Here is a 27,599-nt window from a genome sequence, read left to right as displayed (position 1 = left end):
AGTTTAGCAACAGCTGGAGGCAACCCTTGTTGGGAAACATTGACCTCTACTATATACTACTATATAGTCTCACATGCTGGAAGTTGCAGTTTTGCCACAGCTGGAGGCACTCCTGGTTGGGAAACACTGACCTATACTATATACTACTACATAGTCCAACATGCTGGGAGTTGTAGTTTTCATTTGGGGCAGCTTCTGATCCACAGCCTGTATCAGGGCATGCTGGGAGTTTTAGTTAGTAACTAACTGCAACTCCCGAATTTAATTAAAAAAAAGCGATCAAAAAGTCACATCGAAACAAAAATGGTCCTGTTAAAAACTACAGATCGGGGCAATAAAAAATGACCCTCATACAGGCCCAGTATAAGGAGAAATAAAAAAGTTATAGGGGTCAGAATAGGACAAAATCCCCCTACATGTGTATCCTGTGATGTTACGCATATGCAACTAATTATGCAACTTAGCATGGCCGGTTTTATTTTTTGCTAAAAAGTTGGTAACCCTAGCTAGCAGATTCCTCACAGCTACATCAGGCACTGTTTGCACCCGAATCCCTCACAGGCAGAGATGTAACATGTCTCCTCAGGGCCCCAATGTAAAATATGTAACAGGGCCCTGGGCTGTCACTCTGTGTCTTTTCTCTCCTGTCACTGCTGGAACTGAAAAATACAGGATGACTACGAGCACATGTCCAAAAACTCCTTCCCAACTTTAATAATTACTCAAGGGGGCCCCTGAAATGCTTTAGGGCATTACTAACAATACCGCGTTTTGCGCAAAATCACTGTAAAATTGTGGCATTTTTGAAAATACAGTAGTGTTAGTATAGCCCTAAAGCTGTCCGGGCTGCAGACAGCACTAATAGACAGCACTAATAGACAGCACTAATAGACTTACTATGGACCTTCTAGGACCTGTGATGAATCCTATAGGCTAGGACTCCTGATGATGTCATCGCAGGTCTTGGAAGATCCATAGTAAGCCTGTGCTGTGTGTATGGGCTCTGTGCAATGAATAAAAAAGAAGGTAATAGGGGAAAGTATAGGGGGGGGGGGGGGTTAAAGGGTTACTCTGCTACCCAGTGTCCGGAACATTGAGTTCCGAACGCTGTGTGTGGACTTCTGTGTTCACGCCCGCCCCCTAGTGACGTCACGCCCCGTCATGTGACGTCACGTCCCACCCCATCAATGCAAGTCTATGGGAGGGGGGCGTGACGACTTTCATTGAGGGGGCAGGGCGTGGCGTCACAAGGTGGCGGACGTGAACATGGAAGCCCACACACAGCGTTCGGAACGCAATGTTTCGGATGCTGGGGAGCGGAGTAACCCTTTAAATATTCAATTACAGCACATATATTGCTGTAACCAGTGTGGAACCACTGACAGATATTGTGAATGTTGAAATAAGATTTTAATCCCTTGATTTTTGCCATAACTTTTATATTTTTCATATGGTACTTGTTTTTTTTTGCACCATATATTGTACTTTGTATTAACCCCTTTCATTCTACCATAAAATGTGCGGCACAACCAAAAAAAAAAGATTATTTTGTGGGGAAATTGAAAAGAAAAGAAATTTTGGAGGTTATTTTTCAAAGTGCACTTTATGGTAAAACTGACTTATTCTGTAGGTCCATACGATGTAAATGATCCTGATATTATATTATTTTCTATTATTGTACTGCTTTTAACCCCTTAAGGACTCAGGGCATACAGGTTCGCCCTGATGTCTTGGTACTTAAAGGGTAGCTCCCACCATGGTTTTTTTTTTCTGTCCCTGCCTATTGCCCATCTATCCCTAACCCCCTCCCTGCCTTTACATTTTTTTTTTACTATATTACAATGGCTTTTTGTCTGCCTGGTAGTGTGTTCACTACTAGGCAGACTTCCCCAGCAGGCACGACGTCACTGTTGCCTCCTGGGGCCGACACTTCCGCCCTTAGTTCACTATACAGGGTGCCTCCAGCTGTTTCACCACTACAACTCACAGCTTGCCCTGACATCGACTGGCTGTCAGGGCATGCTGGGAGTTGTAGTGGTGAAACAGCTGGAGGCACCCTGTGGTGAAAACAATAACTTTGTGCAGAGCAGCGCTCCCCCCGAACCCCGCTCCCCCCCCCCCCCCCATACCTCTAGTGCAGAGCGGCGGACAGTGGCGGCGGTGTGTAGATGCTGGGACATTCTTTATGTGGACATTCCGTTGTGTGAACATAGCCTTATAGTATATGTGGGCACTATTACTGATAGGCAGCATTGAGAAGATCAAGGTTTATCTGTGTGCGGTGACTATTAGAAGAACAAGGAGACAGTATTAGGTTAGGGCTACATGGCAAAAATTGGGCACACAGTCAAAGATCGCCATGTTCTTGAATCGCGCTGAATCTCAGCTAATGTAAGTAAATGTGGTCACATGTAGAGAAATGAAGCACAAATCAGTTCTTGTTCTTTAGGTGGTTTATTAAACCCTTAAAACAGCATAATAGAATGTATGGCTTTCTGTGACCCTGTGGTTTCCTGTGACCCAGTGGCGTACCTAGGGGGGGGGGCGCGGGGGGCGGCCCGCCCCGGGTGCCACTCTCAAGGGGGGTGCCAGGGGCGGACTGACCCGCCGCCGCAAAATGAAATTTTTTTTTTCTTTAACACTTTGCCGCCGCCCGCGCTGTTTGCCACCGCCCGCGCTCTGTGTTCGCCCGCTACCCCCCCCCCCCCAGAGCCGTGCCCCCAACCCCCACGCCCGCCCCCCTTTCCTTACCTCCCAGGCAGCCTGCGGCCCTACAGAACCGCTGTGGCTGCCTAGGAGAAGCGTCATCACGTTAGTGATGACGCTTTAGACGTGGTGCCGGCAGAGAGGAACGCGCTGAAGATGAGCATGCGCCCTCCAGCAGAATGTTGCAGCGCCAGGCCTCCCACTACTGTGGCCGTACAGGTAACCCCCTCCCCACCTGCATGGCCTCCCTCCCATCACCCACCACCATATAGGTAACCCCCCCCCCCCCCCTGCCTGCCCCCCTTCAACCCCTTTGGCTGTCTAGGCATGCTGGGAGTTGTAGTTTTGCAACAGCTGGAGGCACCCAGATTGGCAAACACTGCCTTAGGGCCTAAGCCAGTGTTTCCCAACCAGGGTACCTCTAGCTGTTGCAAAACTACAACTGCCAGCATGCCCGGACAGCCAAAGGCTCCCCGGGCATGCTGGCAGTTGTAGTTTTGCAACAGCTGGAGGCGCCCGGGTTGGCAAACACTGCCTTAAGGCCTAACCCAGTGTTTCCCAACCAGGGAGCCTCCAGCTGTTGCAAAAGTACAACTGCCAGCATGCTCGGAGAGCCTTTGGCTGTCTAGGCATGCTGGGAGTTGTAGTTTTGCAACAGCTGGAGGCGCCCGGGTTGGCAAACACTGCCTTAAGGCCTAACCCAGTGTTTCCCAACCAGGGAGCCTCCAGCTGTTGCAACACTACAACTGCCAGCATGCCCGGAGAGCCTGTGGGTTGGCAAACACTACCATAGGACCCAGAGTATTGTAGATCTTTTATTAAAATTTCAAACATAACAATAAAAAAATTACAAAACATAAACATATCATATCCGACAGAACATATCAATATAACGATCATAAAACCAACACCATAGCATAAAATACAACACCGGTCCACCCCACACTCATTCCTGCACACAAACAAATATATACAATATTTACAAAAGACATATACCTATAATACCCATAATACCCATACCATACTAATAAACTATATACACTAATACTAAATGTGATTTTCCTGGCCCAGTTGCAATACCAAAAACCCAATACCAGTAATATACCAAAAGAATAACAACAACAACAATAATAATATATACAAAATAATAAAAACCAACACAAACAAAATAACACCACTTTTTTTCATTTTTCTATTTTTTTTTTTTTTTTGGCCCTGAGCTGGTCCCGCATCCCATGCCCCCAGTACATGTTACCAGACGTCCATGAACCAGTCCAGGATTTTCTGTATATATAAAAGTCCCATACAAACCCCCTCCCCCCTTTTTAACCCACCACCCAACCTAAACTAAACCCAAACCCCAGGTGGCATCACACAATATATACAATATATACATTACATAAAATATACACAGACTAACAATATATAAGTATACAAATAGACTACAACAATAAATACAATAACAAATACATATAACACTATAAGCCAAACAACAAACCCCTAAAGCTCAAGTTCAGCGCCTGCAAGCCCTATATTACCATAAACCAACTGCTCAAAACAAAAAGACTAATGTGCCAGCATCAGCCCACCACCAGGGGGAGACAACAGGCTAAGGCACTTTAAAGGCAGAGCCCCTCCATAGACGAGAGGCCCTGCCAGCACCCAGCCTCTCGTACTCCAGAGAACGCACCTTCACCAGGTCACCGAGAATGTTCCTAACCACCACATCCACAGGGAGGATTTTACGCTGCGTCGACACTAAACACCGTGCGTTCCACGTGTAGTACCTAACCACTGAGCTGACTAGGAATAAAGTGCACCGGTCCCAGCCTCCAAGGTTTCTGAATGCCCCATAGGCCCATTCCGCATAGGAGAGACTGGCCAGCCGAGGCCAACCAATGGAAGCGCCCACCCTGGTATAAACCTCTGTGTTAAAGGGACAATGAAGCAGAAAATGCTCCATGCTTTCCAGCATGCCTCCACACTCTTCGCGGGGACATCCCCGGTCATCAGAGCTCCTGCACTTCAGATTGTCCCTCACACACAGTTTCCCATGGAAGCAGCGCCAAGTCAAGTCCCAAAACTTCAAGGGGATCCTGATAGAATTCAAAAGCTCTAAACCCACCTCCAGATCCCGACTTGGGCAGTCCTTGAGCGCCAATGGCCTCTGGAAATGAGAAGACAGGACCCTCTTGTCAAGGAATTTCCTCGACAGAGTCCTAATCTCCCCCATCCCCAGACCCCACCGACGAATAACCTTCAGAACCGGGGTAGCGTAAGCCGGGAGATGCCCGTGTGGTGTGCGAAGATCCTTCACTTGCCCTCCTGTCTCCCATTCCTGGAAGAAAGGCCAAAACCATCCCCTACAGGAGGATACCCACGGAGGAGCCCTCTCTGACCAGAGGTTTGCTATATTGGTCTTAAGAAAGGTATTCACTAGGAATACCACAGGGTTGACCATACACAACCCCCCTAGTCTCCTTGTACGGTAAGTAACCTCCCTCTTCACTAGGTTCAGTCTGTTCCCCCATAACATTTGGAAGAACACACTGTAGACCCGGGTCCAAAGAGGTTCTGGCAACATGCATACACTGCCCAGGTATATCAGTAAAGGGAGCAGGAATGTTTTGATCAGGTTAACCCTTTCCCGGAGGGTCAAAGACCAACCCTTCGACTGATCCACCTTCTGAGCGGCGATCTTAAGCCTGCTGTCCCAGTTTTGTTTGGGGTAATCCCCTTGGCCAAATTCGATGCCGAGAACTTTTGCAGATTCCTGGGGCTCTGGAAGGGCGTCCGGGAGATCAAAATTAGGATCTCCCCCTCCCAGCCAGAGACTCTCGCACTTATCCCGGTTGATCTTGGACCCGGATGCCTCCGAGTAGCGGTCCACCTCTGACATCACCCATCTGACCTCCTCTTGTGAGGAGACAAACACAGTGACATCATCAGCATATGCTACCGCCCTCAGAGCCGAATCCAGCACCGCCAGGTCCATTCTCACCCCCGCCAACGGTCCACAATCAATCCTCCTAAGGAAAGGATCAATTGCAAACACGTACAGCAAAGGGCTTAAAGGACAACCCTGACGGACACCAGATCCAACCTCAAAGGAGCGACCAATCCAACCATTCACAAGCGGGAAACTCTCTGCCCCTGCATACAAGGTCTTAAGCCAATCAACAAAACCCCCTGGCAGGCCATATCTCAGAAGAACAGACCAGAGGTACTCATGGTTAACCCGATCAAACGCTTTTGCCTGATCCAAGGACAGCAAGTACCCCTTCCAGTGGCCAGCCCTACCCTGCTCCACAGCCTCTCGGACACTGAGCACAGCACTGAATGTACTGCGGCCCGGAACAGAGCAATGCTGAGCCCCCGAAAGGAGCCGGGGTGCAAACTCCACCAGCCGGTTAAACAGCACTTTTGCCAGAATCTTTCTGTCCGCATTGAGAAGAGCTATGGGACGCCAATTCTCAATGTGGGACGGGTCTTTACCCTTTGACAAAATGATCAGCGCTGACCTCCTCATTGTCTTTGGCAGAGTGCCCGAGGATAGACACTCATTAAAAACCGCAGTCAAGAGGGGAACCAAAGTGTCCTTAAAGGTCTTGTAGAACTCAGATGTTAAGCCATCCGGACCGGGTGACTTCTTGAGGGCAAGCCCATCAATCGCCATCCTGACTTCCTCTTCCCGTATCATCTCTGTCAAAACGTCAAGAGAGGGGTCTACTCCTGGTTCAGGGATGGTATCAGCCAAGAAAGCTGATACCTTATCTCGATCTAGATCCTTCCTTCCCAAGAGGTGCGAGTAGAAGGATCTGACGACCTCCAGGATCCCTGATCTGGACCTTTTCAAGGATCCCGTACTATCAATCAGTCCTGAGACTATTTTACTATTCACTGACATCTTGCAGTTTCTGTAAGGGTCGGGCGAGCGGTACTTCCCGTAATCCCTCTCAAAAACCAAAGATGCGTGTCTGTCGTACTGGCACTTCATCAGCAAGGACTTCACTCTGGAGATATCATCACGACTACCTCCAGTCGAGACAAGGTTCTCAAGTTTCTTCCTCAGGCCCTGGTACAAGCGGTACCTGTTTAGGCTTCTGAGGCCTGAGAGCTGGCGGAAGAATGTTGCAACCCTTTTCTTGAAGATCTCCCACCACTCTGACTTACTGCTACAAAGGCCCAGCAATGGTACCTGGCTCTGAAGAAAATCCTCAAAGGACTGTCTTATCTCCGCTTCTTCCAAGAGAGACGAATTCAGCTTCCAATAGCCTCTGCCCATCCGGGGGTCTCTGTGACATTCAGAGAAAACAAAATTAAACAGTGATCGGAGAACTCCACCTCAACAACAGACACTGCTGAAGAGACGGCTTCCTCCTTTAAATAAAACCTGTCTATCCTAGACCTACAACTACCCCTATGATAGGTGAATCCCGCGTGGCCTGGGGTGTGCCGGATGTGGACATCCACCAGGCGAGCCTCACTTGCTATGCTATTAAGGGCGACGCTATCATAAGTCAGCTTGTCTCTGGAACCTCCCCTGTCTTGGGGCCTCGTGACAGCATTGAAGTCCCCTCCAAAGACCACCTGCCGACTTGTAAAAAGATAGGGCTTGATCCTCATAAAGAGACACTTCCGGTCCCACTTAGACTGTGGGCCGTAGATGTTAATAAGGCGAAGTTCTTGTCCCTTCATGAGGACATCTAAGATCAGGCACCTCCCCATTTCTAACTCGATAACCCGTCGGCATTCTACCGCTGCAGTAAAAAGGACCGCCACTCCGCTATACGGCTCGGCCCCAAGAGACCAGTAGGAGGGCCCATTCCTCCACTCTCTTTTAGCCTTGTAGATAGATGACATATCTGTTAGCCTGGTCTCCTGCAAAAATAAAATATCAGCATTAATATGGGCAAAAAAATCATAGGCCGCAAATCGAGCTGTATCTGACTTAATGCTGGCAACATTAATGGATGCCAGAGTCAACGGAGAGGGTGCCGCCATCGAGGGTGATTGAGTTAGACAGCTTTCTTTTTCCCACCATCCTTCCCATCCACCCCACCACCCTCCTCATCAGATGAGGGTTTACCCCTTTTTAGTGAGATGGATGTGTCCATTTTCCCATTATATACTTTTTCCTCGTCCCCTGACTCTGGGCCAGTCTCCCCCCCTGAAGACATAGATTCCCCAGGGAGAGAGGACTCAGCGTCTCCTGTGAGCCCCCCCGCAACATCCGGAACCTCACCCACCGCCTCCTCCCCCTCCGAAGAGGAAATGTCGCGGAGGGCTCGGAACCGGTTGGAGAGACCAATCAGAGGGAGATCAGTTGTACCTTCCTTTGGCATCTGGCGGGTGGGAGAAGATATTACATCTCCTCTTTTTTTATTCCTCCGAGTACCCCACTTTGTTTCTGCCCATCCCCCACTGTCCTCATCCGCGCTCTCACCATGGGAGGACAGTGAGGAGACAGCATCCCCCTCTTTGTGGATCCTCCCAATCTCCTCATCCAGTTCACTATCCCCCAGGGCCTCAGCAGTAAGACTGGCCGCAGGGACAGGATCAGGAGTCACCCCAGTTGGTTGATGCTCCTGTGAGTCCTGAATCTCCCTATCCCTTTGGCGCTTCTTGAGACGCCTCAGTTGGGCAGGCGTCTTCTGCTTACTTTTCTTCCCTGGCCCCTGCACCCCTTCATCCCCGGCGGCCATCGCCCCAGCAGAATCCACCTCAAGGCTTACTCCCACCAGGGCAACAACCGCGTTGACAAAGGAACGAGGGCAGCGACTGAATGGGTGACCTAAGTCACCACACAGGTGACACCTAATCTCCGCACAAGATGCAGCGAGATGACCTATTTCCCCACACAGAGTGCACTTCTGCACAGTGCAATTGGCACTAAAATGTGTGGGGTCACCACATCTGTGACAGAGCTTCGGCTGACCCTGGTAGAAGATCTGGATACGATCTCTTCCGAGGAAGGTCGCAGATGGTATATGGGTAACTGTGTTTCCTGAACGCCTCAGTTTCACCATAAACGTCCAGGCCCCTGACCAGATGCCATATTCATCCCTGTTCTTTTTTGGGACCTCCACCACCTCTCCATACCGACCTAGCCACGTCATGATGTCAATACAAGAGAGTGATTCGTTACGGGTTAAAACGGTCACCTTCTTGACATTATTTTGGCGAGACACCGCCTGAATGGCAAAGTCTCGCCAGCCGGGTTCGTTCTTTACCAACTCATAATTCGACCAGAAGAGCTCAAGCCCCTCCGGCCGAACAAAGCTGATATCAAACTCAGGGGTACCAAAAGGATGTATTAAGGCGTAGATGTCAGCTGCCTTAAAGCCCAACTTCAGCAGAAGCTCAACAACTTTAGATCTTGGAGGACATGTATCACTGCCTCTCCACCTCAGCCGGACCACATTCCTACGGAGACCACCCGGCCCGGCTGTAGGGAGGGACCACACATTATCCCCCCCTCTTTCCTCTCGGAAGGCTGAAAGACCATGTCTCTCTATCCAGAAGGATAGATCAACCTCCCTACCCTCTACATTGATCGATCTCTCCCCTCTCCTTAAGGCCCCCAGGAGACGCTGCTGCAAACTGCTCTCCCCAGAGCCAGAGGACGAGGAAGGTGCCCCCCTCCCCCCAGCGGTGACATTTGCGTAGCTGCGTACCGGTGCTGCCACCGCTGGGGGTGCAACTGGACCAGGCCCTACATCCCTACCACTAATCTGCGCCCCTTCACCACCCTCCTCCACATAATCCATATCCAAACCATTGTCACATGTTTTAGCTAATGTGCCCCCCATACCTCCACCCGTGCTACAGCCTAAACCACCATTCAAAGCCCCAGACAGATTATTAACAGATACATTCACTCCTTCATTCACGATTACATTAACTTTCTCACTCATACTGGCTGGACCGGTGCGTTCTGGTGCAGATTTTGTACCATCAGCATCACTGGGTACCAGAGCTGGAGCCACCACCACAGGACAGGTCACCGGTCCCTTATACAAGGACCGGGAAGCCTGCCTAGCCTGCTTATTAGCGGCCCCAGCCCTGTTTTTATTGGTACCCTCCGCCTCATCAGTACTGGAGTTTCCTGCTCCTGGGCGCCGCTGATCTGGATCAGCGGCGCCAATACAAAATAGGGGTTTAAGTCCAGTCTTTCTGGGAGGCGAAGACATCTTAGCCCCGGCAGCTCCTCCACGACGACACCGCTGCTCCAAAGGAACTGCAGTGCCAACGCTCAGAGCCACCGGAGCTCCCGCAGCCGACTCTGGCACAAAATCGCCCCCCCCCTCCCGTTAGGGAGCAACCCAATGTGCCAGAGCCTTTACTGCCCATCGCTGGGCAAATATCACTGTCCGACCTCACAGCCGATACACTGTCTGCTCCACCACTGTTACTGCAAACAGCTATGGAGCTCACCGCCACACTAGACTCCATACTCTCCCCACTCTCCTGCACTGAGTCCACAGCAGAACTCAGGCTGGGCTGAGAAATGGGGTTCACACAGTGAGCTGACTCTGCGGCCAGTCCGGGGGGTTCAGGGAGGGGGGTATATACAAATGTTACCTGCTCCTGGAGCTTGGTCTTCTTTGACTTCTTCTTTTTCCTTCCCCCAGGTGCCTCCTCTGGTAACTCATGTCCAAATGTGAAGTCCTGGAGGCGACCTGGGGACTCCAGGAGCTGGATCTGGGCCATCAGCGCCCCTCCCTGGTGACTGGTGCTACTTTCATCCCCCGAACCGCCAGGGCCGCAGCCAATAGGCATTGCCACTTGCCCTGCAGGGAGCCCACTGTATGGGGTGAGATGTTGCAGACCCCCGGGTGGATTTGGCTCAACATTATCGGCCTCCGCAACGTCTCCTTCCTCCTCCACCCGTGGCTGAAGCCCCCCTCAGCTTTCTTTGCTTCTCCCTCTCCTTTTCTGCAAAGCGATCTTCATTCTGAAGCTTTTCTTTAAATGGCCCGCTGTTCTCCAAAATAAAAGTTTTCCTTTTCTTTAGATTGCTGATGCTGGTTTTAAGCTGTTTAATCCTTGCTGACAGCTCAGCCTTCTGGTGTTTTGACGCAGTTTCCATTAAGGCTTTTGCCTCCTGTACCTCCTCCTGGAGCCTATACAAGCTGCTCCTTGCTTCTTTATATCCCTGAAGTATCTCTGCAACACGGGATCCATAGGTGGTTCCAGGCTCCTGGGCCCTGGGCATTGCCCAATCCTCCTCCACACCTCCATGGGCATTTGGCTTTGCTCCAGGAGGAGTATCACAGTCCATAGTACCTGTAGTACCTTTTGTTGGAGCAGCCTTGCGGCTACTCTTCGTCTCCATGGGCTCAGGAGGTGCTGGAGATACATCGCTGCATCTCCTGGCAGAGCGCCTTAACCCAGAGACATCTGGTGCAGTTCCTGATGCTGGTCCCTCTGCAACTGGTCGCTGGCTCCCCCTGCCCCCCGCGGACCTACTTCGGGGGGCAGGTGTTGGGGTTCTCCGCTCCTCGCTCATACCAGGAAACGAACCCTCCCTCTGGGGAAAGGAAGGTCGCTCCTGGGAGAGAGGTGGATCACTCTCAAGGTCGAGCACACCAAACGCTCACAGGAAGCCCAAACAGGAAGATGCTCCCTCTAGTGGCCAGACTCCAGAGCTGTACTCACTATTCTGCTGGTGAGATCACTGTGAAACAGAACCACTTTTTTTACATTTATTATTTTATGATTATATAGATGTATAGAGGGTGGGGTGTAGCTCTGTATAGGTATATGCAGAGCTACCCCCCCTCTTCCCCATAAATATATGCAGAGCTACACCCCCCTTCCCAATAGGTAAATAGTGTAACGCTGTATATACCTATGGGAAAGAGGGGGGGGGGGTAGCTCCAGTGGCGTTGCTAGAGTTGGTGTCACCCGGTGCGGTAGAAAATGGTGTCACCCCCATACCTACCCCCTCCCCCCAGTAAGTTTTTAGCCTGTTGTGACAGACACCACTGTTGTAGCGCATTGTGAGAAATTCCAGTATAATAATCAGATATACCAGTTGCCACAGAATAGGAAAGTGTTAAAGAAGTTTTCACTATTGAAATATACAGCTCCCAGAATTACTTAAAGGGGTACTCCACTGGAAAACATTTTCTTTTATATCAACTGGTGCCAGAAAGTTAAACAGATTTTTAAATTACTTCTATTTAAAATCTTAATACTTACAGTACTCATAAGCTGGTGTATGCTCCACAGGAAGTTGTGTAGTTCTTTCCAGTCTGACCACAGTGCTATTTGCTGACACCTCTGTCCATGTCAGGAACTGTCCAGAGCAGGATAGGTTTGCTATGGGGATTTGCTCCTACTATGGACAGTTCTTGACATGGACAGAGGTGTCAGCAGAGAGCACTGTGGTCAGACAGAAAAGAAATTAAAAAAGAAAATAACTTCCTGTGAATCGCTTATACAGCAGCTAATAAGTACTGGAAGGATTAAGATTTTTAAATAGAAGTAATTTACAAATCTGTTTAACTTTGTAGCACCAGCTGATAAAATTTTTTTTTTTTCCAGTAGAGTACCCCTTTATGCAGTGGTGAGGTTATGCTGGGAGTTGTATTTTCACTGACCTAACTGTAGAACTGACAAGTGACTCCAGCTCTGATAGGACATAGAGAGGAGAATGTACAATGATATCAGTGACTACAGGTGACGTCTTCTCTATAGTGAGGAGAATACAGAATAATATCAGTGACTACAGGTGACGTCTTCTCTATAGTCTTTCCTTATCTAATTCAGATGGTACATACCGCCAGGACTTGTTCCAGCTAAAACTTCTCTCTGCAGAATGTGACGCCCAGACGTCTCCTCACTCTGTCAGCGCATTCTCATCCTCTATATGAAAACAATTATTATTATAAACCTGCCAGACACTGTATCCTCTAAATATAATACTACTATACACTATACTCTTTGATTATAAACCTTCCATACAGTATACCCACTGAATATAATACTACCACACACTGTACATTCTGAATATAATACCAACACATACTGTACCCTCTGAATATACTACCACATACTGTACCCCTGAATATAATACCGCCACACACTGTACCCTCTGAATATAATACTACCACAAACTGCGCCCTCTGAATATAATACTACCACAAACTGCGCCCTCTGAATATAAATCTGCCACATACTGTACCCTCTAAATATAAATCTGCCACCTACTGTACCCTCTAAATATAAATCTGCCACCTACTGTACCCTCTAAATATAAATCTGCCACATACTGTACCCTCTAATTATAAATCTGCCACATACTGTACCCCTGAATATAAATCTGCCATACTGTACCCTCTGAATATAATACCGCCACATACTGTACCCTCTGAATATAATACTGCCACCCACTGCGCCCTCTGAATATAATACTTAGAGATGAGCAAAATACAGTAAATTCAAATTGTCACAAACTTCTCTGTACGGCAGTTGATGACTTTTCCTGCATAAATGAGTTCAGCTTTCCGGTGCTCCCGTGGGCTGGAAAAGGTGGATACAGTCCTAGGAGACTCTTTCCTAGGAATGTATCCACCTTTTCCAGCCCACCGGAGCACCTGAAGGCTGAACTAATTTACGCAGGAAAAGTCATCAACTGCCGAGCCGACAAGTTCGTGACGAATCGAATTTACTGTAAGTTCGCTCATCTCTAATAATACTACCACAAACTGCGCCCTCTGAATATAATACTACCACAAACTGCGCCCTCTGAATATAACGTTGCCATACAGTGCACCCTCTGAATATAACGTTGCCATACAGTGCACCCTCTGAATATAATACCACAACCAAAGTAACACCCCTCAACATCCGTTAGCTGATGCTATTACAACACGAGGGGGGTATTGGTGGTGTTGCTAGTGGATGATGGGGGTGCTACTACTGGGGAGGTGTTGCTGGAGGATGATGAGGGTGCTACTGGCCATCCCCCCTGGCAGTATCACCCCCATCATACATCGGCAGGATCATCCTCCTGGCAGGAGCACCTCCATCATCCACCATCAGGATATGTTGATGGAGGTGCTGCTGGGGGGGGGGGGGGTGTTGCTGGTGGATGATGAGGGTGCTACTGCCAGGGGGGGAGCATTAGGTAGGCAGCAGTGCCCCCACATTAGGTAGGTCGCAGTTTCCCCACATTAGGTAGCATCTATTCCCCACATTAGGCAGCATAGATTCCCTACATTTGGTACCAGTTCCCCCACATTAGGTAGGTACCAGTTACCCCACATTAGGTAGCAATTTCCCCACATTAGGTAGCACAGATTCCCCACATTAGGAAGCACAGATTCCCCACATAAGGTAGCATAGACTCCCCACATAAGGTAGCACAGATTCCCCACATTAGGTAGCATAGACTCCCCACATTAGGTAGCATAGACTCCGCACATTTGTAGTAGTTTCCCCACATTAGGCCACAGGTTCCCTTGCAGGTTCCCCACAATGGGTCAAAGTCTCCCCACAATAGATCGCTGGTTATACCCCCCCCCCCCAACCCACACACACACACACACACACAGTCAGAGAGACACACACTCAGACAGACACACACACAGAGTCACACAAACACACACAGTCACACACAAGCATAGATAGAGACAGACAGAGAGACAGACATACACACTCACCCATCCAGCGCAGCGCTCCTTCTCACCGGGCGCCGTGCGAGTGACGTAACTGACGTCCTCCTGCGCGGCCATGCGGTGTGACGTCAGGCCGGCGCAGACGTGGAAGCGGAGGACGGGCACAGTGCTGGTGAAGGTGGGGGGGGGGGGTGATGACGGTCGGGCGCACAGTGAAGGTGAAAGAGGGGGTTTGCTGACGGACTGGCGCACCGCACACACAGCGCGGGGGGGGGGGGGGGGAGGGGTGCTGACGGATGGGAGGCCGGCCGGGCACAGATGGGGGGGGGGTGCTGCGGAGCATCTTGGTGTCACCCCATTCGGTTGGCCGCACCCCCCGCACCCGGGTCGCAACGCCACTGGGTAGCTCTGCATTTACCTATGGGAAAGAGGGGGGGGGGGGTAGCTCTGCATATACCTATGGGAAAGAGGGGGGGGGGAGTGTAACTCTGCATATACCTATGGGAAATAGGGGGGTGTAACTCTGCATTTACCTATGGGAAAGAGGGGGTATCCTGGCTACCTACCTGCCCTTTTACTGTGCAGGACACCAAGGAGGGCATTATTACAGTTTGTGGGCCTATAGATGGGAAGATTGTAGAGGAGGGGAGGGCACTGAAAATATGCAGCGTGGCATAGGAGCGTGGCAGAAGATTGACAAGCTGCAGAGCCTAGCAGGGGCCCTTGCCTTTTTTTTTGGTCCGGGGGCCCCCGAGTGTTGTCAGTCCGCCCCTGGGGGGAGGGGAGGGAGGGGGTGTAATTAAGGGGGGTGCGTGTGTGTGGTGGGCGGGGGGGTGCCAAACAAAGGGTCCGCCCCGGGTGCCAAATGCTCCAGGTACGCCCCTGCTGTGACCATACATTTTATGATGCTGTTTTGCGCTGGATTTCTCAATGTGTGTCCTTTCTGTTGCTCCTCAGCTGTCCGTGCACTTCGTTCGTGCAAAGGGGGAGCTCAGCTGATTTGCACTAAATGGGGTCACATTGCGACCCACAAATTACCGCAGCCACAAATTCATCCTGGAAGGAATTATTACGTCACTTATGTTGTAGTCACAGCCATTTGTGGATTGCAGCACAATCTCATTTACTCACATTAGCCGAGATGCAGCACAATTCATGGAGCGCAACATAGTGATCTTTGGTCACGCTATCTGGGGCCCCATTTTTGCCCAGGGCCACACTTAGTCTAAAACCGCCCCTACCTCCATCTACTGGGCACTTCATGTAACTGCAAGATAATACACAACTATGATCTCAGGGGGTTACAACTGTACCTTACATTTTTTTTTTTTTAAATATAGTATTATAGTAATTACAACCATATTAAATTGTATGTGTATATGGTTCTACACAGTTTTATATGAATATTAGCTCATACGGTTTGAATATTCCTATACCGTACGCAGAAACCGTGGTGTGAATGCAACCTTACATGTTACTTATCCAAATATATTTTGAGTATGCAGAAAATATATATAGAAGTAGTTCACCGTGGCCCTTAGTGTATACACATTGAAGACAATAAGATATTTGGTATTTTCCCCCACATATTCTTGTATACTGTGCCTCCATATAAAGAGGCACTGTAATATGACATACATTGGAACATGACAAATATATATCCCCTGCACAATAGGAGAGGAAATTATTGTTTAGTATATGCACTGTGAACTGGGCTGAGAAGGCATAATACACAAGAAATACAGCAAAAACATCATTGCAAGCTTCGCCTTCTCACAAGTTTGTCCCCGCGCGGCCGCCGTGGTTACCAAGCAACGCGCTGTAGCTGCAGAGCCGCGTCCTGTTGCCTAGGAGACGGAACATGGTTGCCAGCGAGACAGACGAGCCGTAACTACGAAAATCCGGGTGAGCTCGGGATTTACACCTTATTCTCCCCCAATATAGACGTATGTTGTGTCTACAGAATGTTATATAGGGTTTTTATCTGTTTTTATGTGTGTATCCATGGGTGAAAACTACACACAGGACACGTGACCTATTCATTTACTGTTCTTTATATACAGTAAAGTAGTGCTATATACTTTATACTCTTTTATATATACAGTAAATTAGTGCTAAATACTTTATACTCTTTTATATATACAGTACAGTAGTAATATAAACTATATACTGTTCTGTATATACCGTACAGTAGTGCTATATACTTTATGCTCTTTTATATATACAGTACAGTAGTAATATACACTCTATACTGTTCTGTATATACCATACAGTAGTGTTACATACTTTATACTGTTTTATATGTACAGTACAGTAGTAATATACACTCTATACTGTTCTGTATATAAAGTACAGTAGTGCTATATACTTTATACTGTTTTATATGTACAGTACAGTAGTAATATACACTCTATACTGTTCTGTATATAAAGTACAGTAGTGCTATATACTTTATACTCTTTTATATATACAGTACAGTAGTAATATACACTCTATACTGTTCTGTATATAAAGTACAGTAGTGCTATATACTTTATACTGTTTTATATATACAGTAAAGTAGTAATATACACTATATACTGTTCTGTATATACCATACAGTAGTGCTATATACTTTATACTCTTTTATATATACAGTACAGTAGTAATATACACTATATACTGTTCTGTATATACTATACAGTAGTGCTATATACTTTATACTCTTTTATATATACAGTACAGTAGTAATATTCACTATATACTGTTCTGTATATACCGTACAGTAGTGCTATATACTTTATACTGTTTTATATGTACAGTACAGTAGTAATATTCACTATATACTGTTCTGTATATACTATACAGTAGTGCTATATACTTTATACTCTTTTATATATATAGTACAGTAGTAATATACACTCTATACTGTTCTGTATATACCGTACAGTAGTGCTATATACTTTATACTCTTTTATATATACAGTACAGTAGTAATATACACTCTATACTGTTCTGTATTTAGTACAGTAGTGCTATATACTTTATACTCTTTTATATATACAGTACAGTAGTAATATACACTCTATACTGTTCTGTATTTAGTACAGTAGTGCTATATACTTTATACTCTTTTATATATACAGTACAGTAGTAATATTCACTATATACTGTTCTGTATATACCGTACAGTAGTGCTATATACTTTATACTGTTTTATATATACAGTACAGTAGTAATATACACTATATACTGTTCTGTATATACTATACAGTAGTGCTATATACTTTATACTCTTTTATATATATAGTACAGTAGTAATATACACTCTATACTGTTCTGTATATACCGTACAGTAGTGCTATATACTTTATACTCTTTTATATATACAGTACAGTAGTAATATACACTCTATACTGTTCTGTATTTAGTACAGTAGTGCTATATACTTTATACTCTTTTATATATACAGTACAGTAGTAATATACACTCTATACTGTTCTGTATATAGTATAGTAGTGCTATATACTTTATGCTCTTATATATACAGTACAGTAGTAATATACACTCTATACTGTTCTGTATATAAAGTACAGTAGTGCTATATACTTTATACTCTTTTATATATACAGTACAGTAGTAATATACACTCTATACTGTTCTGTATATAAAGTACAGTAGTGCTATATACTTTATACTCTTTTATATATACAGTACAGTAGTAATATACACTCTATACTGTTCTGTATATAAAGTACAGTAGAGCTATATACTTTATACTCTTTTATATATACAGTGCCCCGGCCATAGTCTCAGTTGGTCCACCCCTTTAAATATTTCAATATTAAAAAATGTCCGCCAACCTTTTAATGACTTACTGGTGCCGTAAGTGTAAACGTGAAGGCTCCCATTCACTGACAGCAAGCAGACATATAATGACAAAGCTACAGTCACAATATATTGTCACTATCTGCATTCACCTTTAGGGGGTATGTTCACGAAGTGTAAAATGTACTCAGTTTATATATTTTTTGTCCTTGATCTTTATTTATTTATTTATTTTTATAATTTTTTGGGGACAATTACGGACAAAAATGTTGACGTTTAAAAAAATAAAAATAAAAAAATAGAAATATGTTGGTAACATTAACACTGTGTAAACATACCCTTAACACACTGAAGACTGCATCAGGTTGTATGCTGCTCACTGCTGAGGGTTTGCTGCAGTTGTATCCAGATGAGACTGGCTCCAAATATATCTTCTGACCTGGTAGAAGAACTCAGAGTTTGTTTTTCCAGAATTTTTCCTTTTTTTGTGTGGCATTTTTCTGACAAATTGGGGCAAGATTTACTCGTTCTGTTTAATTCTAACACTTGGACTAGACAAGTCTTTGAATGCGCCAAATATTGTCTTATGCTGTTTCTACATATACAGTGTCTTATGCTGTTTAAAGGATTATTTTTTTTTTTTTGCTTATGTAATGCAGAATACTGTAGTGGTTCTTGTGCATTCTTTGTGCTTACCTGTTTTATCTGATGTGGCAGGCATGGGTTTTCAGACATACTGATCGCAATTCCATCACTGAATTTATTTTCTAATTCTCCCTAGTTCTCCTTAATTTTCCATGATTTTGCAGAGAGAGGGTGTGGAGTCTCATCACTTCACCTGGACATCTATTTAGGCTGCTGGTGCTGGAGGTCACTCAGGTGAACTGATTAGACTCATAAGTGGATTGGGGTCAGGTCACACTGTTTTCTCATTATGATTTTTTTAGAGAAATATTGCCACGAGGCAACAGTAATTTGACCTATAATCACAATTGAGGTTTTTTATAAAAAATAATCTTATGGCTTTGTCCGCATGGTGAATTTTTTCAGCATTTTTAACATGCTTTTAAACCATTTTGACTGTTTTTGTTGATAGATATAGCAACAGCAGTATACAGAGAGAGCTGGAGGGGAGGTGTATAACTACTATATATCCTGATCTCATAGAGATAGCAGCAGCAGTATACAGAGAGCTGGAGGGGAGGTGTATAACTACTATATATCCTGATCTCATAGAGATAGCAGCAGCAGTATACAGAGAGCTGGAGGGGAGGTGTATAACTACTATATATCCTGATCCCATAGGGATAGCAGCAGCAGTATACAGATAGAGTTGGAGGGGAGGTGTATAACTACTATTTATACTGATGCCATAGTGATAGCAGCAGCAGTATACAGATAGAGCTAGAAGGAAGGTGTATAACTACTATGTATACCGATCCCATAGTGATAGCAGCAGCAGTAAACAGATAGAGCTGGAAGGGGAGGGGTCTGAGAGCTAGAAGAAGCAATCTGATAGGTTATGATGTCATCCTGTAGTTCACAGGAAGTCAGCTGACCCAGGTCGGACTACTTACTCTGACACATTAAGCACTGTGATTTGTTGTTTGTTAGATTGGTGATCATATGACCCAGTTACAGTAATGAAACGGATGCAGCTGTGCTGTAATTAAACAAATGGTGCTGTAGGACTAGCGATGATGAATTTGCATAATATGGGGGGGGACCACAACAAACAAACCCCAGAATGTTTCTTTAACAAACCCATCATTGCTGTAGACTGTCATGATCTAGAAAAGCAAAAACATGCAGAAATATTTACCATAAAGCAATAAATAAACTCTTAAAAATGTGAAGCTTCTTTACCTCTGTGTTTTGCCATTCCTCTATTATTCTTCCTGGAAATATATGACCAAATAGCCAAATGTGTGTTATCAGGAGGTGGTCGTGGGGGAGGGAGGGTCATCCCAATAGGGAATTTACTTAAAGGGGTACTCCAGTGGAAAACATTTTTTTTTTTAAATCAACTGGTGCCAGAAAGTGAAACAGATTTGTAAATTACTTCTATATAAAAATCGTAATCCTTCCAGTACTTATCAGCTGCTGTATGCTCCACCGAAAGTTCTTTTCTTTTTGAATTCCCTTTCTGTCTGACCACAGTGCTCTCTGCTGACACCTCTGTCCATGTCAGGAACTGTCCAGAGCAGGAGCAAATCCCCAGAGAAAACCTCTCCTGCTCTGGACAGTTCCTGACATGAACAGAGGTGTCAGCAGAGAGCACTGTGGACAAGACAGAAAAGAACTACACAACTTCCTCTGTAGTATACAGCAGCTGATAAGTACTGGAAGGATTAAGATTTTTAAATAGAAGTAATTTACAAATCTGTTTAACTTTCTGGCACCAGTTGATTTATAAAAAATTATTTTCCACCGGAGTACCCCTTTAAAAAGACATATTAGGATAGGCCACAGGCTTATCAAAGGAACTAAAGCAGCCAGAATGAAAACCTCCATTCTTTACACTGCTGGCTGCATACAGAGAACTGAAAACATTGCAAACTAAAAATAAGGTTTATAATGACGAAGTGACTTCATCTTTCATTACAGACTTCCTTTATATCACCTGGCGGTAGAGGTTGTGACGTGGAGAGACGCTTAGTAATGTGCCGCGGTATAACTCACTAACAGGCTTGGATCTAAGCTGCAGGCCGAAGTCCCCACAGAAGCGTTAGTCACCTCACATTCTGAAGTACGATGCTTGGACCAGTGAACATGAGACCTTTGGACTCCGCTCCATTTGGCGGACAGAGCCGGAACCCTTCAATCAAACTAGTGAGTACATAGACATAGGTGTAAACCATCCCTTGTACCCAGGAGCAGTCCCATGTAAGAGTACAGACTATGCCATTGTTTTCCAACCAGGGCGCCTCCAGCTGTTGCAAAACTACAACTCCCAGCATGCCCGGACAGCCAAAGGCTGTCCGGGCATGCTGGGAGTTGTAGTTTTGCAACAGCTGGAGGCACCCTGGTTGGGAAACACAGGACTATGCCACGGCTCCACACTTCGTCCAGGTCAATGGGGGAGAAAACAGCATTAACCAATAATATTACACTTAAAACTCTATAAAACTGTAGTCTCCAATCTGCAGCTTTCCAGCTGTTGCAAAACTACAGCTCCCAGCATGCTCTGACTGCTGTATGGAGAGCAATGGGTTAAAGACTATTGCTTAAAAGGGTACTCCAGTGAAAAAGATTTTTTTTTTTTTTTTTTAAATCAACTGGTGCCAGAACGTTAAACAGATTTGTAAATTACTTCTATTTAAAAATCTTAATCCTTCAAGTACTTATCAGCTGCTGTATGCCCCACAAGAAGTTGTGCAGTTCTTTCCAGTCTGATCACAGTGCTCTCTGCTGACACCTCTGTCCATGTCAGGAACTGTCCGGAGCAGGATAGGTTTGCTATAGGGATTTGCTCCTACTCAAGGAAAGTTCCAGATACGGACAGAGGTGTCAGCAGAGAGCACTGTGGTCAGACTTGAAAGAACTACACAACTTCCTGTGGAGTATACAGCAGCAGCAAGTACTGGAAGGGTTAAGATTTTTTAATAGAAGTTATTTACAAATCTGTTTAACTTTCTGGAACCAGTTAATATGAAAAAAATAAAATAAAATATGTATATATATATATATATATATATATATATTTTTTTTTTTTTCCTACTGGAGTACCCCTTTGATATCACTGGTCCCCAACCTGTTACAAAACTACAATTCCCATCATGCCCTGCTGGAGAGCCGCATGTTGGGGTAAACTGCTATAGTACGTAAGGATTTGTTCTTGTAATTCAGTGTTTCCCAACCAGGGTGCCTCCAGCTGTTGCAAAACTACAACTCCCAGCATGCCCGGACAGCCAAAGGCTGTCCGGGCATGCTGGGATTTGTAGTTTTGCAACAGTTGGAGGCACCCTGGTTAGGAAACACTGTTGTAATTTATATATAAAAGTTGCATGCTCATTCTTTCTCTCCTGCGGTGTATTGCAGAGACGCGTCCCCTCTGAGGCCCAGCCCCGCTGTGTCCCCCCCAGGAAGGTGAAGGAGAAGGACAGCGTCTTGGGCTTTGAGCTTTGCCGCTGTCTGCATTGGAAGAATTGGGAACTAGGAAAAGAGAGCACCAAGAATCTTACCCTGAAAAATGTCCGACTGAGAACACAGAAGATAAAATTCAGGTGATACATGGGCCGACATTTATCATTGTCTTTAAGATACGTTCACACGGGCGGATTACCTGCAGAATTCCTGCAGCGTATTTGCTGCGGAAAATCCGCAGCAGATAATCTGCTACCATTGAATTCAATGGATCCAAAGGAAAATCTGCAAAACTGCTGCAAATACGCTGTGGAAATTCCGCAGGTAATCCAAAAAGGCGCAGTTTGTAAAACTCTTCCATATCATGTGCATTGCCAAAATCAGTGGATTGCAACTCAAAATCAGCAGAAATGTGTAAACCAAAAGGTGCAAAAAAGGCACAAATAAACCTTGCTTGCGCCTTTTTTGAGCCTTTTTGTGAAAAGGCGCAAAACCGCCAAAAAGTCTCTAAAACTACACCAGCCCAGACTTAGGCTGGAACTCCACTGAGGTTTTTTTTGCAAAAACGCCGTCAAAAACGCCAATTTTCCCGCACAGCGTTTTTTTTATTGTTTTTTGGACTTTAGCGATCCAAAAAAATTATGGAGATACCTTTTTTATTAAAATTTCGTAGGGTACCATAAAAAAATTAATAAAAAAGATACAGTAGTGATGGAAAAAATTGTACCTAACGAAATGTATCTTTTTTATTACGAAATGTTTATTAATTTTTAAACAGGGATCAATTTATGTGAGCGGATAAAGCGCTAAAAATGTAGCCGACAATAATAAAAATGTAGTGTGTGTGTGTTTTTCCCTTTTTTTTTGCATTTTTTAGGTAGTACTACTACTCGCAGCATGGAACACACTGTTCCATGATGGGAGTAGTAGTTACCTGTACTTATTGACAGATCGCCCGTTGCGATCCTCCTGTATAATGTATAGATGCGCCGGCTGCTCTTCTATGGTCCCCTGCACTGACGTATATATACACATATTCATATTTCCCGCAGAGCTGTGATTGGCCAGATGGTTCCAGCCAATCACAGCTCTCTGTGAGAAATCGGAATGTGTATATATACGGCCGTGCAGGGGACCATAGGAGAGCGGCCGCTGCATCCATACATTATACAGGAGCATCACAGCAGGTGTCAGGAGTGATACCCGCAGTGATCTTTCCTTAACTACTAAGTACTACTTAACTACTAAGTACTACTTAACTACTAAGTACTACGACTCCCAACTTGGAGTACACTCTGCCCCATGCTGGTAGCTGTAGTACCTGCATTAATAGACCGATCGCAGCAGGTGTCAGAAGTTACACTCGCTGCGATATGTCTATTAATACAGGTACTACAGCTCCCAGCATGGAGCAGAGTGTACTCGCATGTTGGGAGTAGTAGTGCCTGCTAAAGGACACATCACAGTGGATTTCACTACGGACACCCGCTGTGACCGTCCTGTCTATAGCAGAGATGGAGCGGCTGTATACATCGCTCGCATCCCTGCTCTACACTGTATTCCGGCGCCGGCCGCTCATTCGTTCATCTTTTCCTCAGAGCTGTGATTGGCTGCAACCATCCGGCCAATCACAGCTCTGGGCGGAAAATATGAATGGCCAGTGATGTGAATAGAGCAGAGATGTGAGCGCTGTATAGAGCCACATCACTGCTATATTATGGATGATCGCATCGGGTGTCAGACTGACACCCGGGGCGATATGTCTATAGTACAGGTACTACTACTCCCATCATGGAACAGTCTTGTTCAATGCTGGGAGTAGTAGTACTACATAAAAAATTTGGAAAAAAAGAGAAAAAAAAGTTAAACACACACACACACACACACTTTATAAAAAAAATTATTAAAATTTTGTTATAAAAAATAAACATTTAGTTAAATACATTTTTACATCCCTACTGCATCCTTTTTTTTTCATTTTTTATTTTTTGGTAGCCAACTATTTAGTAAAAAAAAAAAAAAAGCAAAAGGGGCCAAAAACTGCAAATTCCACACAAAGGTAAAAACGTCAGAAAAAACGCCAAAACGCAGGGAAAAACTGTGGCAGTTTTTCTGGCGTTTTTATGCCACAAAATCGTAGGGCAAAGACCTCAGTGGAGTTCCAGCCTTAGCTCTGCTTTTTGGTGTATGTGAAGAGTGACATTTCAGAAAATGTGACCTGCACAAAATGTATCAAATGCTCTGCTACCTTTTAATAAATTTGGTGTTCCTACACATTATGAGCACACAAAAAAAAGGTGTAAAAAAATGCTTCACTAACACTACAATGATACATGGAGAGTATTCACACAGCTAAAATTTCTGCAGCTCCTCCATTATTTGAATGTGACCTGCAGATAACCATGTGTTCACACTTGCTCTATAATTTTAAGGGTCTATTCACACGTACAGTATTCTGCGCAGATTTGATGCCCAGGCTTTCAAGCTGTGTTCATTTTACATTGAAATCTGCAGCAGAAAATCCTGCGCATCAAATCTGCACAGAATACTGTACGTGTGAATAGACCATAAAGGGGTACTCCAGGGAAAAAAACTTTTTTTTCTTTTTATCAGCTGGCTCCAGAAAGTTAAACAGATTTGTAAATGACTTCTATTAAAAAATCTTAATCCTTCCAGTAATTATCAGCTGCTGAAGTTGAGTTGTTCTTTTACATCTGGTAACAGTGCTCTCTGCTGACATCTCTGCTTGTCTCAGGAACTGCACAGAGTAGAAGAGGTTTGCTATGGAGATTTGCATCTACTCTGGACAGTTCCCGAGACAGGTGTCATCAGAGAACACTTAGACTGAAAAGAACAACTCAACTTCTGCAGCTCATAAGTACTGAAAGGATTAAGATTTTTTTAATAGAAATAAATCGGTAATAACTTTCTGGAGACAGTTTTTTCCTGGATAACCCCTTTAATCTTTCCCTATGGGAAAAAAAACATGCATAAGCTCTAGGCATTGCCCCCCCCCCCCCCCATTGCTCATATTGGAGCTTGGTGGGTCAACTCTTCGGTGGGCGGTGGTAGTCGTGGTGGAGGTGATCCAAAATATGCAAAAAAAAAAATTATTATTAATTCCGGCACTCACCAATGTGTTCCTAATCATATCAAGATTTATTCATGTTCTTGACAGCATAGATACACATACAGGACGTGTTTCGGCTTAGTTCACCTTTGGCGTCCCATATGTTTATCTACCAGGGTGCCTCCAGCTGTTGCAAAACTACAACTCCCAGCATGCTCGGACAGCCAACGGCTGTCCGGGCATGCTGGGAGTTGTAGTTTTGCAACAGCTGGAGGCACCCTGGTTGGGAAGCACAGATGCTGTCAAGAACATGAATAATCTTCAAAATGAGTAATGAGCTTCAGGGGCCATATTCGAATTTGCGATATTTAGCACATTTTTATACGAATATTCGTCCTATATTCGCGAATTTAGCATATTCATTCACTTTTTTTTTTCCAATGCGAAATTCGTAATTAAATTCGCAACATGCGCATACGCGATTATATCTTTCAACTAACTACTTTCCTATTGGTTGCTAGGGGTGTAACTAACCTCTGACAACTGAATTTGCATCCTTCTCATTGGCCCACAAGCTTTAAGAAGGGAGGGATCTGTGTCCTCTGGAAGTGCCGATATTTGCATATTTTTCACATAAAATTTGCATGCGCATATTCGAATTCTTTCGACCACAAGCTGGAAGCAGGGAGGGAGGATCATCATATCGTCATAACGAATATAATTCGCGATATTCTAAATATTCACGAAATCGCGAAGTGACGATATTCGGAAAAAAAAAATCGCTATTTGAATATTCGCGCTCAACAATAATGCGGATCATATCAGCCCATAGCCGCTATATGCACTCAGATACATGAAGACTTTACTAACCAATCTTCTTTTCATTTCACAGTCCTCCAGTCACCCCCTTCTTCAAGACTCTGTTTCCGCAGACCGTCACACTGAGCGCAGGAACCTCCTTTACTCTGCCGATCACATTCCGTCCCCTGGAGAAGGTATGTCTTACTCGCCCCTGGGGTACCTGATCCGGAGGTTTATTAGGGTGCATTCACACCACGTTTTTGCAATACAGTTCCCGTATACATTTTCAATATTTAAAATGTACGGAACTGCATAGAAAACCGTATGCCAAAAGATGCATCAGGCTGTGTCCGTTTGGCGTCTTGTACTGTTTTGTCCGTTTTTTTCCTGTACCCAAAACCGTAGCCTACCACGTTTTTTGGTCCAGGTTAAAAAACGTATTAAACCATATGCGTTTTTTTTTTTTTGTTTTTTTAACATGGGAGTCAAGGGGAACCATACAGAACCGTATGTACGTACGGTTCCATTAGGTTTGCAACATACGGTTTTTGACTTTGCACAGTTTTTTTTCTTTGAATTTCAAACAAACAAGTGAAACTTTTTCTTAAAAAACTGATGCAACCAAACATAATTTTTCAGACCGTATATGGTTTTTAACCATATACTGGTTAAAATTTGTACACACGTTTTTATACAGTTTAGTCCAGTTTTGAGGAATCCGTTTTTCATCAAAAACCTGATAGGGGAAGTGTGTTGCAAAAACGTGGTGTGAATGCAGCCTTAACAAAAATTACTTAGGAGATTTTCAACTGCTTGTCTTACATCGCCATCTAGTGGTTAAAATTAGAAACAGTGGGGGAGATTTATCAAAACTTTGTTCAGAGAAAAAGTTGACCAATTCCCCATAACAACCAATAAGATCAGACTATTTTTCAGAGGCATTTTAAAAAAAAATGAAAGAAGCGATCTGATTGGTTGCTATGGACAACTGGTCACCTTTTCCTCTGCACAGGTTTTAAAAAATCTCCCCCAGTGTGCCAAATAAATTGTTTTTTACAACAAAAAATCTATGGCATTTCTGCACCAAAATTTTCAACTGCAGATTTAAAATAAAAAAAATAAAAAAAGGTTTTTATGGTTTTGGTGCAGAAACGCTCAGGATTATTTGCTGTAGAGAATCTACAGCGAATTTGCCCTGTGTGAACATACCCTTAAAGGGGTATTCCGCCCCTAGACATCTTATCCCCTATCCAAAGGATAGGGGATAAGATGTCAGATCGCCGCGGTCCCGCTGCTGGGGAGCCCCAGGATCCCCGCTGCGGCACCGCGCTATCATTACAGCACAGAGCGAGTTCGCTCTGCACGTAATGACGGGCGATACGGGGGACGGAGCAGCGTGACGTCATGGCGCCGCCCCTCGTGACATCACGGCCCGTCCCCTTAATGCAAGTCTATGGCAGGGGGCGTGACGATCGCCACACCCCCTCCCATAGACTTGTATT

The 27,599-nt window shown here is 45.1% G+C and overlaps 1 protein-coding gene across 3 annotated transcripts in view; it reads left to right on the top strand.

Annotated features, from left to right (window-relative positions):
- The first annotated feature begins 1,003 nt into the window (after positions 1-1,003).
- CFAP65 (cilia and flagella associated protein 65) overlaps positions 1,004-27,599 on the top strand; it is a 117,651-nt gene continuing 91,055 nt past the window's right edge. Inside the window, exons 1-4 of one of the 3 annotated variants that reach the window (XM_056534469.1) lie at positions 1,004-1,026; positions 20,748-20,972; positions 22,182-22,366; positions 26,189-26,291. In XM_056534469.1, coding sequence (XP_056390444.1) covers positions 20,895-20,972; positions 22,182-22,366; positions 26,189-26,291 — 366 coding nt within the window. In that variant the 5' untranslated portion in view covers positions 1,004-1,026; positions 20,748-20,894. Of the gene's footprint in view, positions 1,027-16,138; positions 16,280-20,747; positions 20,973-22,181; positions 22,367-26,188; positions 26,292-27,599 lie in introns of those variants that run through there. The other 2 variants (XM_056534467.1, XM_056534468.1) reach the window with 2 other exon arrangements.

Source organism: Hyla sarda, chromosome 8 (assembly GCF_029499605.1).
Source record: "Hyla sarda isolate aHylSar1 chromosome 8, aHylSar1.hap1, whole genome shotgun sequence".
Taxonomy (NCBI): domain Eukaryota; kingdom Metazoa; phylum Chordata; class Amphibia; order Anura; family Hylidae; genus Hyla; species Hyla sarda.
Note: the sequence above shows the minus strand (reverse complement) of the source record. Positions and strands in the feature narration are given on the sequence as shown.